The sequence below is a fragment of the Miscanthus floridulus genome, chromosome 19 (genome assembly GCF_019320115.1).
Source record: "Miscanthus floridulus cultivar M001 chromosome 19, ASM1932011v1, whole genome shotgun sequence".
NCBI classification, from domain to species: domain Eukaryota; kingdom Viridiplantae; phylum Streptophyta; class Magnoliopsida; order Poales; family Poaceae; genus Miscanthus; species Miscanthus floridulus.
In genome coordinates this window covers 62,650,690-62,664,255 of record NC_089598.1, presented here as the reverse complement: position 1 = coordinate 62,664,255, position 13,566 = coordinate 62,650,690, and the positions used below count along the sequence as shown (strand labels likewise).

The 13,566-nt window shown below is 45.3% G+C and overlaps 1 protein-coding gene across 1 annotated transcript; it reads left to right on the top strand.

Moving 5' to 3' along the window:
* Positions 1–4,113: 4,113 nt before the first annotated feature.
* Positions 4,114–5,194, top strand: LOC136529241 (uncharacterized). Its single transcript, XM_066522330.1, has one exon. It carries the CDS (start codon positions 4,244–4,246, stop codon positions 4,661–4,663), a length of 420 nt encoding a protein of 139 aa, XP_066378427.1. The 5' UTR covers positions 4,114–4,243; the 3' UTR covers positions 4,664–5,194.
* The last annotated feature ends 8,372 nt before the right edge of the window (positions 5,195–13,566 follow it).

Here is a 13,566-nt window from a genome sequence, read left to right as displayed (position 1 = left end):
ACAGCACAACAAGGAGTTCAATACTGTTGCCAAAAGTTGATGACTTCACGTTCAGGAGCCACCTGATTATCATGTTTTTAGATTTCACTACAAGTCTACAAGTGTTAACCAATAAAAAAGGTAGGTTCAATAGAGCAATAATATCATGTGACCATGGCATGTAACTGGCCATCTTGATAGCATCATTGCAAAGAAGCAAGTTCCATAGAATTTTGGGAGAGAGCAAGGAAGCCAATTAGACACGCCTAAACATCCATACAAAATGGAAACCGATCCAAGCACGTTGAAACTTGATATCACAATGCATTGAGCAACACCAGCAGTGCATTACCCCCCACCAGCAGCAGTTGCCTTTGCTGGAGCAACAATAACTTTTGCCTTTCTTAGGATATCAACAGGCTGAACAGTGTACAGCATATCCGAACCTGCAGTTGGCAACATATTTTAATCAGCATACGATAAATATAAAAATTTAAAACAGAAACAGAGGAGGCTCAGCGCAAATGCCAAATTGAGAACTGCAACAAAGACCAACTGTGAAATAACTTGCACAACTTTGAGGTAAGTAAGTTTGATGCTTCCAAGGAAAGGAAAACATTTACCAAAAGCAAGAAATAGAATAGCAATATCCCCAGGAGAGCTGGATCGCCTACTTTCATCTTGAAAAAACCTCAAGAAAGTTTGGAAGTAGTACCAAGGTATCCAGCACAGTCTCAACAAATGTATACACCAACATAACAAAGGGAACTCAAATTTAAGAGGAATAAATAACAAGGTATTTAAACACGCAAACAGAGAACATCACATAGGAGAGGTAAAAGGTAAATTAAAATACAATCATGTCTCTTTTTTTGTTCTATAATAAGTAGATGCCTGGACTCAACTTTTAAGGCTGTTTGTTACTGGTTAGCATTTGCAGGCTCCGTATTGCAGGAACCAAAAAAACTGAACAATTGGTGGCCCCAATATCAGGAAAATGGAGATAAGAAATTCATAACCCCAGTTACTTCAGTACTTATCAAACACTGCAAGTTGACAATTTTTTCAAAGACATATATTCCTACCTAGCGAATAACAAATAAAAGGAAAAATAGAAAATGTGAGCGCACCTTGTTAAAACCATGTTGAGCCTCCATAACAAAAGTTGAATAAAGAGAACGACAAGTCCGTAATCTGCATTTCATGAAGTATGCATTACCGTTTCACATCAGTAGTGCATTCGTGCTCTAAATGAGAAGCTGTTTCTCCTCTCCATAAAAGAACAATTGGAGATATGCAACCCTGCAAGGACACTTACAAGTTCAAAGGCCAGCAATTTGTTCTCATCTTTCATTATCTTATTCTACAATCAACCAATAAAATAGTGGATGAGGGAAAGAATTAAAAAGAACCACATGCTCACAGTTTGCTTTTTCAGTAGAAATAAATTGGCCAATATAAAAAACATTGCAATGATGAGGGTGCAGATTTATTACCAGACAAGCACCAAAGTAACTTAAGTTCTCAAATTCAGGATACACCTTTTATTTTGCACAACCTGTATGAGTTTGGTGCCTAATGTTCAAAGGACCTGCAAATGGCATTTTGTTAAATAAAAAAATTAACCTTCCAAACTAACAAATATGCATTAAGAGAGGAAACTCAAAATTTCTCTGTTAAGACTGGAAAAAATGGTTTTGGAACATGTTTTAGAAACAGATTTGCTATCAATCTGCTGGTGTTCAGCTAATGAAGAAAAAAAGGTCTGCAAGGTACCATACATGTTGATGTGAAAAGTGATGGTGAAGGCATACCAGCATGTTAAAACTACCATTGCAGTTTTTTATGGACACCTACCTTGTTGAGCAGCAAAATATGGGGTAAAATACATCTTCACATAAGAGATAAAAATACTCCTACTTCCTTAGTAGACTACAGTATTATGTAAAAAGAGAACAAACATTTCAGATTTACAGAGCAGTGAAACAATGAATACATGAGAGCAAATTTTTAAATTGCCAGAAAACGCTATGCATACAAACAATGCTCCCTTTTTAATAGGAAAATATATGTAGATCAAGTAAACATTCTATACTCTGGAGATGCATCATATGTATACTTACACTCTCAAATTTGCAAGATTTCCTGAAAGAAAAAACCCGAGAAAATTAAGAGAGAAGGGGGACGAAAACCAGACAGAGAGAGATATCGAGGGTGCCACCGCCGGGAGGACCGGAAGGGTCGTCACGCTGGAATCAGGCGTGGCCAAACAGGGAGCCCGCACCTGATGGCGCCGCCGCCGGGCGGACCGGGAGCAGGAGAGGGAGGCGTTGTTCGGGGAGGTAGAGAGGTGCCGGACGATGTTGGCGAGGGAGAGGGAGGTGCGGCCAGCAGGGGAGCAGCGCCGGGCGTGGCCGCCGCTGGCCAAAACCCTAGACGTCCGCCGAACTAGGAGAAGGAGACGGAGGCGCTTGCCGAGGACGGAGAGAGGGGTGCGTGGTGCCGGCCGGAGTCGAGAGGGAGGTGCCGGCCGGAGAGGGATGCTGTGGGTGGAGAGGGAGGTGCCGCCGTCGGGAATGGAGAGAGGGGCGCGAGCGAAGGGGAAGGTAAAAGAGTAGCCCCCAGGAATCGAACCGTGGCCGTTGGGGGAGAGGGGAGTTGCGCGCGGGGGGAGGTCCGCGGGAGGGCGATGGAGGGTAGACACACTAAACATGAGCCGTCGGATTTGGATGAGTAATGAGAGAGAATGACTAAGAGATAATCTGGTGCATCCGTTTTGATAGTGTTATATTTTCTGGGTGAATTTATGGGTGTTGATGTAGCATAGGTCATCACTGTGGAGCAGGCATTTGTTGTGTGGCTGTAGATTTATTCTAACTGATGTATTATAGGATAGGGTAGATTAAAAACTCGTGTTTCTTTCTTTCTTTCCAGATTTTCCAAGTGACCAAAATTATCAAGGTTCTGATCGCTTTCCTTGGCCTGCCTGGTGTCAAAGTGAGAGATTGCCACCATGCAGCAACTGAATCCGTCTCTTCCCAATTGGCGGGATGAATGGGCGCTCCGAAACCATCCACTCAGCAACAGCTGACCAAACTAAAAACCCCAGTGGATTATAACGAACGTACTTATTATAATAGTACTTTGAAGCACTTAACGTCAAGTAAGGAATTAATGGCCATCACATAAGGCTTTTGAGTTTTGTTACATTTACGTCTTCTCCCTCGCCCTCAACTTCTTTTTTTTTTTGGAAACTGGCGAGAGACTATCCTTAGCTTCTTCGGTATGTATTCACGTGAGGTACTGTGACACATATGGAGATTCCATATATCATTCCGTGGATAGACGGACGAGCGGGCTTGGCGGCGGTGATGATGAGGTCTCGGGCGCGCGCACGGATCGTTGCGCGGGTGGTGCCGTGCCCGTGAGTGCAGTGGAAGCATGCATACGACACGCACACACGCACGCAATTGCGAGCTGCCTAGACTCAGTCTCTGATCCTTTTCAGTGTATAGTAAGGGACATGACACTACTGCAGGAGAGAGTGTACAACAGGACAGGACAGTAGCTCATCAGCCAGTCATCACTAGTCACACACGCGCGTAGCGTGCGTGTGCGTCCGGCAGGTCGTTGGGTCTGGAAATGCCGGCACTGCATGCCAACCAAACATTGCACTGACGGGCTAGGAGGATCCTTTTAGAAAAGCCCAAGCTGGGTCTCACAAGTAAGTAAAGCCCGGAGCGACGACGGAGATGTTGTGTGTCCGTCAGTGACCCACACGCTAACCAAAGGAAACAAGCCAACGACCTCACCTCGCTCTAGATGGTTCGCCTTTACCACTGCCAAACGACCGACGACCGACCTGGGAGCGAGCGGGACCAGCACCAGCCAGCAGCAGATGGACCGGAATGAAAAGCGTGCGGTGCCGGTGCCCTGCCGTCCGCCGGCCAGCCCTGCACGCACCACCCCACGATCGTATCGCGACCCCGACCGGAGGCGACCCCTCCATGTGCACGCACCACCACGCTGCATGCTACCCCCGGCCCTTTCCCCTACCCCTTTTGACGCGGAACCCATGCCACGCACGGCGGCTACACGCGCGCGCGCGCCACCACCACCAGCTACCAGCTCTCGGCGCCTCGGCGTTATAAAACGCCCCGCGCGGCCGCGCCTCCCACCTCTTAGCCAAAACCAGCCCACCTTTGCTCTACTGGCTTGCCTCTCCGTCCGTTAGCCAAAGCACGATCCAAAAGCCAGCCAAGCCATGGGCAACTGCCTCAACTCGGCCTCCAAGCGGAGCCACCATGGCATGCTGCCGGAGGAGGAAGAGAGCCTCTCGCAGATGAGGAGGATAAGCCAGCTGCTGCGGGAGGAGGAGGACGACTACGGCTACGAGACAGTGGGTATGCACTCGGTGGTGGAGGAGGACGAGGAGGTGGTGGCCGTGGCTCCGGCGGTGGCGGCAGAGGGCCTCAAGGTGAAGATCGTGCTGACGCGCGGCGAGCTGGAGTGGCTCATGGCGCAGCTCAAGAGCGGCGAGCAGCGCCTCGAGGACGTGCTCCAGCACATGCAGGCCTCCAAGGGAGTCGGCGGCGGCGGTGGCTCCTGCGGCGGCGCCGACAAGCAGGCCGGCTGGCGGCCGCGCCTCGAGAGCATCCTCGAGTGCCCGGAGATCCAAAGCTGAGGCCGGACCATGTTCTCGCTCCAACGGCACCTTAAATTCAGATCTTTACCGCGCTTGTAGGTTCTTGCTCTCTTTTCGTCGCTTGCTTGCGTGCTGCTTGCTTGCCGCTTGGAATGGATCGATGGATCGGAGTCATACATGGAGAGGCTTCTTGTGTTTTTTTACAAGGGAGTAGCCTTGTTACAACTCTGCTAGCTACTAGGCTGGAGGGACGATGATCCATCAGATGGACTCTGTTACTCTGTAGATCGAGCTCTTAATTAATTAGATCTCTTGTGCAGTGCAGCTCAATCAATTAGCATCTTCTTTCGCTTTTGCCTTTCGCGCTTTTGCTCTGCTTTATCCTTATCATTATCTCTACTAGAGTGAGTAGTAACTCTTTTGTAAATAGCAGTGAGAATGAGATGGCAACTACAGCCTGCTGTAATCTCCTCTGACCAGGCCCTGAATCTGGTTCTTCCTAAGTAGTAGTAGTACCCTGCTTGCTTTCTAGCTGGGTAACATCCTAATGAAGATGATTTTGGTGTGCTCCATGTGCTGTTATGACTGTTTCCTTCTCCTTTTTCTTTGACCATGAAGTTGTGGGTATACGTAGTAGCAGTTCTCTTGGCAGTTCTTGTCCCTGTTACCTCCTTTGCAGAAAAGAGTAGTATAACAAACTAAAATGGTTGTGGAAGAAATTAAAGATTTGCAGTTCGTAGGTTGCCAGGTCGGTCTCCGTTACCTCATCAATTAATTCCAGCAAGTTTCCGAACACGTATGCCGAGGATAGTTAAGCTGGTCAAATTTTTACACCCGGCCGTAATTGGAAATTGGTTACTTTTTACTGTGACTGTGACCCTACAAAAAGATTGGCGCAGAGAATTATTTGTAGTAGTATACTGTGTGCCTGTTTAGCTCTCAAAATTTTGCAAAATTTTTTAAGATTCTCCGTCACATCGAATCTTTGGACGCATGCATGAAGCATTAAATATAAATAAAAAATAAAACTAATTACACAGTTTAGACGAAATTCACGAGACGAATCTTTTAAGCCTAATTAGACTATGATTGAACACTAATTGCCAAATAACAACGAAAGTGCTACAGTATCATTTTCCAAAATATTTCGCCACCTAAACCAGGCCTAGATCATGGTTAATGTCCGGGAAAGCTGGACGGATGGGAGGATGTGATGTTACGGTGGTCTCGTCTCAGTGGCTGCGCTTTTTCAACCGCGACAGCGACGATCCCTCCCTGACCCTGGCCCAGGTTACTGTCCCAGTCTCACTAACTGTACATACATGATGCTAGTACGTGCGTTCTCTGCCTCTGACTAATATAATCCACGACGTCGTTGCCTTCCCATTTCCCATGGCGAGGCGCCGAGCCCAACAACCAAGCAAAACGACCACGAACGTCACCGTCGCCGGCGGCGTCACGGTCCTAGTGGAGACTCGACCGTCACCGTAGCCGCCGCCAGCACCGGGCGGGCACCCGGCCGGTAGTGCAGTAACGTACCGTACGCTCCTTCTCCTACATACAACGTACTCCAATTCCTTCTCAGTCCTCCCCACTATACATCGATCTCCGTTTTTTTTTCCTCTTCTTCTCCTTCCGACTTCCGTTGCATTTGATTCGGGGGCGGAGTCAATGCGGCGTGCGCATGGACCGAGCGAGCACGTGAGGGGAAGCGAATTTCTTACTCAACCCAAGCGAATTTGAGTGCTCCGTGCACTTCTTTCCCACAATTCAGGGCTCCTGTAGTCCTGTTGCAAAGTTTGACATCGATATTAATTTTCCTGCGCACCTGACGACCTGTAGTGCAATGCAAAAATATTTCTACTTCAATCCTTTTCGGCTTTGAACGTGTGCGTGTATATATGTGCAATTCCTCTCCATGAAAGAATTGGACGATGATATTTGTATATTTAATTCTTCTCCATGTGCCAACATTTTTTTTGTGACTGCTTGTCCATGTGCCAACCTTAATTATCAACACAATTTCGATATAGCTATCGTCGTTCAATTTATTGGATTAAATAATGTACAACGCTATTTGTCTCATTTTCCCTCTTTTTTTTCTGTCTCCAGTACTATCTCATGGCTATGCAATTTCTACTGAGACCACGTTAAGGTGGCATTCGGTTCACTGATGGTGAGCTCTTGTCCTCGATAAAACCATTGTTCTAGTTTCTTAATAATTATTCCGTTTCTTGGCCGTTGGCCCTCATGCAAAATCTAAATCTTGGATTATCTCGTCCCTTTCTTTACATATATGTATTGGTACTTTTGCGATAAAGTATCAGCATATTCATCACAATATTACTGCTAGTGCCTGAATAAATAGATTCTTATAGTTGTCCTAAATCAAACTTTTTAAACTTTGACATAATTTTTAGGAAAATCCATCAAAATTTATGATACCAAATTAACATCATTAGGTATACCATAGAATATATTTTTATAATGTACTCATTTTATATTATAGATGTTGTTACTCTTTTCTTTAAAGTTAGTCAAATTTAAGATAGTTTGAATTGCACGGATTCTAGATTGATTTATTTGGGGACAAGGGGTACTAATCTTAATAAAGATTGATATCTATATGTCTTTCTACTGCATTGTTGATTGCCATGATGTGACCATGTTATTTTTTCACATGTAAACAGCTTCTAGCGATGAAAAGATTTGGAGGATATCCATTGCACGACTTGTGAGCTTGCCACACATGCACGTCGGATAATCAATGGACCAATTGGCATGTGAAACATCAAAAGCTGATACACTTTTCATGTTTTTGTCGTAATCTTGGGCACGGGAACATATATCTCCCCTAGGTCATTGCAATGAAAGCCATCAAATTTGTTTTCTGTGTGGATTTTTCCCTTTTGTCAATGGCGATACCAAAACTTTTTGGCTAGTAAGATAAGGATAGAGTGAGCTTAGAGCTACAATGAGAGAACGCGCTGAGTGGTGAGATGTAGAGCACAATAAGGAAAGGAGCAGTTTGGGGACTGGAAATACTTTGGTGAAATTTAGATATGAAAAGACATTAGTATATGCCTTAGATAGCTCTTGTAAATGTTTCTAATATTGAAGGACCGAAAACGGTGATCAGAGGGGGTGTGAATGGAAGCCTAAATTTTTTTTTGTCGAAAATAGGCCGCTATCCCAAGTTCAACCCCAAGAAACAAACCCACACGACAATGAGAAATCTACGAGCCAACTGGTGGCTGCGTGTCTTCGGCGATGACCAAAAGATACAGCGGGATTCTCAAGAGATCAACAGAGCAAAACGGAGAGAGATGGGAGCCCAAAGAACGAGGACCGGACGAGGTAGAACAGCTCAGCTACGCACAGCACCTGTCACTTCACCGGTGGCCACCGGTGCTCCTTGGCCGAGCAAACCCAAGAGCGAGGCTCTCAAGAACCCCAATCCGGTGCAACACCGGTTTGCACGGTGTGAAGCAAAATCGAGAGACACAGGTGTGCGGTTGTACGCGTGCGGTGCTGCACTCACCGGTCACCTAACCGGTGCTCACGCCTAGTGTATACTGGTTGCCATGGTGCAAACATGGCTACGTGACTTCGGCCAAGTACTGCACTGCGTTGAGCCAACACGCATCATTTATGACCGGTGTTATGATCGGTGCCCTCGGAGAGAGGACCGGTGCACCATGAACAACGCCCGAAAAATCCCAACTCGGTCAAATTTAGGCCAAATCAAAGACAACTGCCACCAAATTTTTACCAGATGGTCACAAGCAGACAATAGTCTTGGCTATCCCTAAGAAATTATCACACAAGACTTAGCCAAACTCTGGGAATTTGAAATCTCGCGTAGAACTTGTTTTTTCCTCCCAAAACAAAAATCGTCCCGATCTATGAGCTCATGTGGATTCAAACAAATTCACTTGGTGGAAAAAATCAGCACACGTCCTTGCTCATCTAGGATCAACTGGAATGACCAAAAACCATCTCAAATCGAAGAAGGAAGCATTTCCAGGAGAAGGGAAACCAAGAAACGAAGAACAACAAAAAAAGAATCCCATGAACAAGAACTCAAATTTCAATCCCAGAGGACAACAAGAGGTAAGGGCCTCCATGGCTTAGCTTTGCCTGGATGCATGCCTCACGATGACGCCACGTGCCGCCTTTGATTCCCACCGAAAACACACCTGGGTTTTGAGGCCAAAACCCGAAAAACCGCCGGCTAGTGGTTTTGAGGCTCAAACCACCAAACCGCACGACACGTGTCACTATCGTCCTCGACCGCCTAGCCGTCAAGTCTTCCAGCGCCTCTGCTTGACTTGTGAAAGCCCTAGTTTGGTTTTGATTAATTGATGAAACCTAGGACTAAGCTTTGATCTAAGTGTGAGAATTAGATAAGGTGGTCCAACCCAAGTGGTGAAGCTAGATGATGGCCATGGTGAAGGTGATGGCCACAATAGAGATGATCAAGTGCTCAACTTGGAAAAGAAGAAAGAGAAAAAAACAAAAATGGGCTCAAGAAAAAGGTATAATGATAGGAGCCATTTTTGGTTTGCACTCAAGACACCATAGAGGGTGTGAGTGATTTAGGATCGATAACCGTAATATAAAGAGGGGAAATCTTTGGCTAAGTGGTTTATCAAGTGCCACTAGATGATATGATTCTTGCATATGCATTTAGGAACCTAGTGTGCTAACTTTGACCCTTGTAAAATGCTTTGAAAAATACTAACATACGTGAACACAAATTCTACACTTTGTAGTTAGCAAGTTAGAAGTAAGGGCAAAGCGGTTGAGCTGATAGAAAAAGAAAAGACGGGGTCGGTCCCTAACCGAACGCTGCACCGGACGTGGGATCTGACCCTAGGCAGCGTCCGATCACGCGTAGCAAAGCGGGCACGGCTCACTTTCACGATCGGACGCTGATGAGTTCACGTGACTGGACGCGCAGGGCACGCGTCAGGTCGATAGTGACGTACACTGACGTAGCTAAGTTGTTTGTACGAAGCAATGACCGAACTCACCGGCGCGTCTGGTTAGCTTGGACCTAATGCATTTGATCAAGAAAATCATGCTCTAGACCCTTACTAGAACTGACCTAACGCTCGTGAGTGTGGCGTCTGGTCGAGTATTGTGGCATGTACGGTCGTTGGCTAAGGTGCGCGCAGAGGCGCCAATGGTCAAATTTGAACGGGGAAGACATGGCGTGCTGCGACTGGTCGGCTGGGGTGATCGGACACGCCTGACTGGACTCAGTGGTGAGTCCGGTCACAGAGTTTGGTCGCCCCCGAAGTGCATAACGATTGGATTTTCTTGGGGGTCTTTAAATAGACCTTGGCCGGCCCTTGGCTCACTCTCTTGGTACTTTGACATACTTGATATCCTCGTGAGCCTAAGCAAACACCTCTCACTCATCTTCATCATTGATTCATCATCATAGTGAGATTGGGAGTGATTCCAAGTGCATTTGCTTGAGTGATTGCATCTAGTAGCACTTGAAGATCGTTGTGGCTGCGGATTTCTTGTTTATCTTGGTGGTTGCTGCCACCTAGATGGCTTGGAGCAGTAGAGGAGCTTTGGCACGTGTTGGTGATTGTTCGTGGCCGGCTCCAGTGATTGTGAGGGGTCTTGCACCTTCCTCGGTAAAGAGCCGCAAGGTAGCTCTAGTAAATTGCTCGTATCATTGAGTTACCTCACTTGCAGGTAGGTTTTTGCGGTGCCTCTTGTGGTGGGCTAGGTGTGTGATACCTATTAGCCGTCGAACCATCAAGTATTGGTCGACACAACGGGGACTAGCGTGCCGACAAGCACGTGAATCTTGGGAGAAAAATCGTGTATCATTCTTATGATTGGATTTCTCCCGGTGATTGGTTGTCATCATATTATGATTGGTTCATTCCTCTACATGGCGATATAATCACCCTACTCATTTCATTACTTTCTTATAAATGAGTTGTAGTAAGCTCTTTAGTGTAACTAGTTTTGAGAGCTTACTTTGTAGCTTAGTTTCTTATATTGGAGCTCTTTAGTGTAGTCTTGTTGAGAGCTCTTAGTGAGTGGTGACCTAGCTCTTGATTATGCCTAGTGATCATAACAACTAGAATTGCTGAGATAGGTGGCTTGCAACCCTTGTAGAGCTAGAGCAAATTGCGTTAGCTGTTTGCTATACTAATCAATTGCTCTAGTGGTTTTGTAGAGTTTTTGAAATAGGTTATTCACCCCCCTCTAGCCATATTAGGACATTTCAACTTGCCTGTCCGCCGTCTTAAGTTGGTCAACACGGTCAGACCCATGTACTCTTGCACTTGTCGATGACCTCAGGTGTTAGCCACCCACGTTGGTCACCCGGCTTCTCCGATCCTTTAGTCCGAGCCCCGGCATCCATCATTCACCGCTCTCAGTCCATCAGCACGGACCCGCTTGACCTTCATCACTGTCGTCGTCAACCACCGTCTCCGAGCTTCACAACTGCTCACCACAAACCAAGAGCCATGTTGTGCATCCTAACTCACGCTTCGGTTAGTTCAAACAACTCAACCCAAAGCGCTACCCGTTGACAATCACTCATCACAAAACCGAACCACATGGGTACATATAGACCATGTGTTCCCAAATATCTCCTATAGATGTTTGTTGTGGTTTCTAGTTGTAATAATGCTGACTGGATTCTATACTAGTATCTTGTTCCATACTCTGTATTGTTTTATTTATTCATTTTCGTATATCTTTTGATAGATCTATACTATGACAATCTGGGTCTATATGATGAATATGATTGTTTTTTATCCTTGAGAGCTACAGATATTATTTCTTTAACTTTGTTTACTTATAGTAATAGAAGAGTTTTTTCATTTTTAGATGTTTTTTCTAACATACAAAAGTCAAACTACTTTACAAAAAATCAGTGCTGAATGTAGCTACAAACTAATTCTAGTTTATATGGACTATTTTTAGGTATTTTTTCTTAGCCCTTGAGAGTTAAAGAGATGTTTTTTTTAGTTTTTTATTTATTGTTACACACTAAATTTTTATATTTTTAAGAAAATAAGGAAATCAATTTTATTTTGTCATTGCCAATGTTTAACTATTTAATAATTATAATTTACATCTCACCATGTCGTTAGGATTACGTCTAGACTTCAAAAGATTTTTCAGTTAGTAATAATATTAAGATAGAAAACGCTAAGATTCATGTTAGATAGTTGATGATGAAATGGTACAGGAGTATTTGCTAGTCAAAGTTTTAATTTAGAAATCATGTACAACTAGGATGGAGTAGCCATATGTTGCCTGAAGAATGAAAGTGCTTGCTACCGGAAAAAAACACCACGGAAAGCTGGGAAATCGCCAGGAAGGATGGTCGGAGGCGGCTGTGTCAGTGTCCGACAGTCCGGCGGTGCGTATCCGCAACATCCATCGCTCTGAACGCACATGAAGACGGGCCCGCTTGCTCGAGTAACTTCGGATGCATGACGGCGATGCCTCCACCTCGTCTCCAGAGACCGGCGACCAATCCAATCCTTAGCATTGCATGCGTCCCAGCGTGCAGAAAATTACGCGATTAAGGGGTATTTGGGGCTGCTTCGCTTCATGTTTTTTTTAGCTCCGTTTTATGTTTTTTAGCTAAACGGTTTGAGCTCCACGTACTCTGTTTGAGAAAAAAGGATAGAATTATGAGAGCACCTAAACAGGTGCTTCACAAACTCTAGTTTTTTTTATAGAGTTACTCTATGGTGAAGTTCGTGGAGCAAAATTTATTTAGCAGTTCCAAAACACTCCCTAACTTGTGGCTGCATTAGGCCATGTCATTGTCACGCCACAGGCTCCGTTCCTTCAAGCCCATGTGCCCTGTCCCAGCTCTGATCCTTCATGCATGCCCTACAAACATGTCCTGTTCCATTAAAACTTGTGGCTGCAGCGTTGCCTATAGCTGCCTTATATATCTGTTGGAAATTCTAGGATGGCTATGTTAGTTGAAATTTCATCTCAATGGGCAATGCCCAAGTAGGTACTTGTCTTAAAACAAAATTTGTTGTTCATTCACATCGATTAGCCAGGAAGATAATACATTTTTGAGTTCTTTATTTATGTCTTATTTGGATATAGTCGGATACATATCAATTCACATGTGTGTTCAAACATGTGGATTGAGTTGTATCCAATAACATCCAAATAAGGCCTAGGTAAAAGTACAGCTCCAGCATGCCTCTACACCGACAACATCGATAGACAAATTGGCCCATTTGTATCCCCATAGAAGAGAAGAGACGTGGCCTAATATAATTCTCGGATCGTTTTGCTTGCAAAATACTAAAAAGCAAGCTGCAAGCGGGAGGCACGCTCTCAAAGCCGGCCATGAATGCCTTGCTTCTTGGTGCAGCAAACGAGTTGAAAAAAAAACCTGTTCATTTGGCTGATAAGTCAGATTAAAAAGTACTGTTGGGTGATTTGTAAAAAAAAGACCTGTTCATTTGGTTGACAAGCTGTTGGGTGATTTGTTGTTTGAGAAAACGACGGTCATGGCGCGCGTGCGGCCAGTGGATGCGGATGCTTGATGTGTGGTGTGTCGTTCCGGGACGCAACTCGGCCGGACTTTCCGGGGGCTCAGTTGCTTTCGGAGCACGAGTCGCCGTCGTCGTTATCGTGCCCAGACCATTCGATTCGTGTTTTGCGTCCAAGGAGGGGCGTAGGGTCGTAGGGATCCGCCGAGGGATCGCGTCGCGTAGGGACTGCGTTTTAATTAATTAAATTTTAGTTTATTATCATCCGCACGAATCAATCGAACAAAGTCATATGGCGCGCGCAAGCGCAATCAGCAACACCACGGTTGTCGTTGTTGGTTAAATCATGAGCATCGCCCTCAAGAGACTAGCACTAGTGTCTAGTGTTTCCCAACAACAAAATCAGCTTCTTCCGACGATGAAATTTTA

Excerpts from the sequence above, each read along its gene's own strand:
- LOC136529241 (XM_066522330.1), top strand. The coding sequence starts at position 4,244 with ATGGGCAACTGCCTCAACTCGGCCTCCAAGCGGAGCCACCATGGCATG.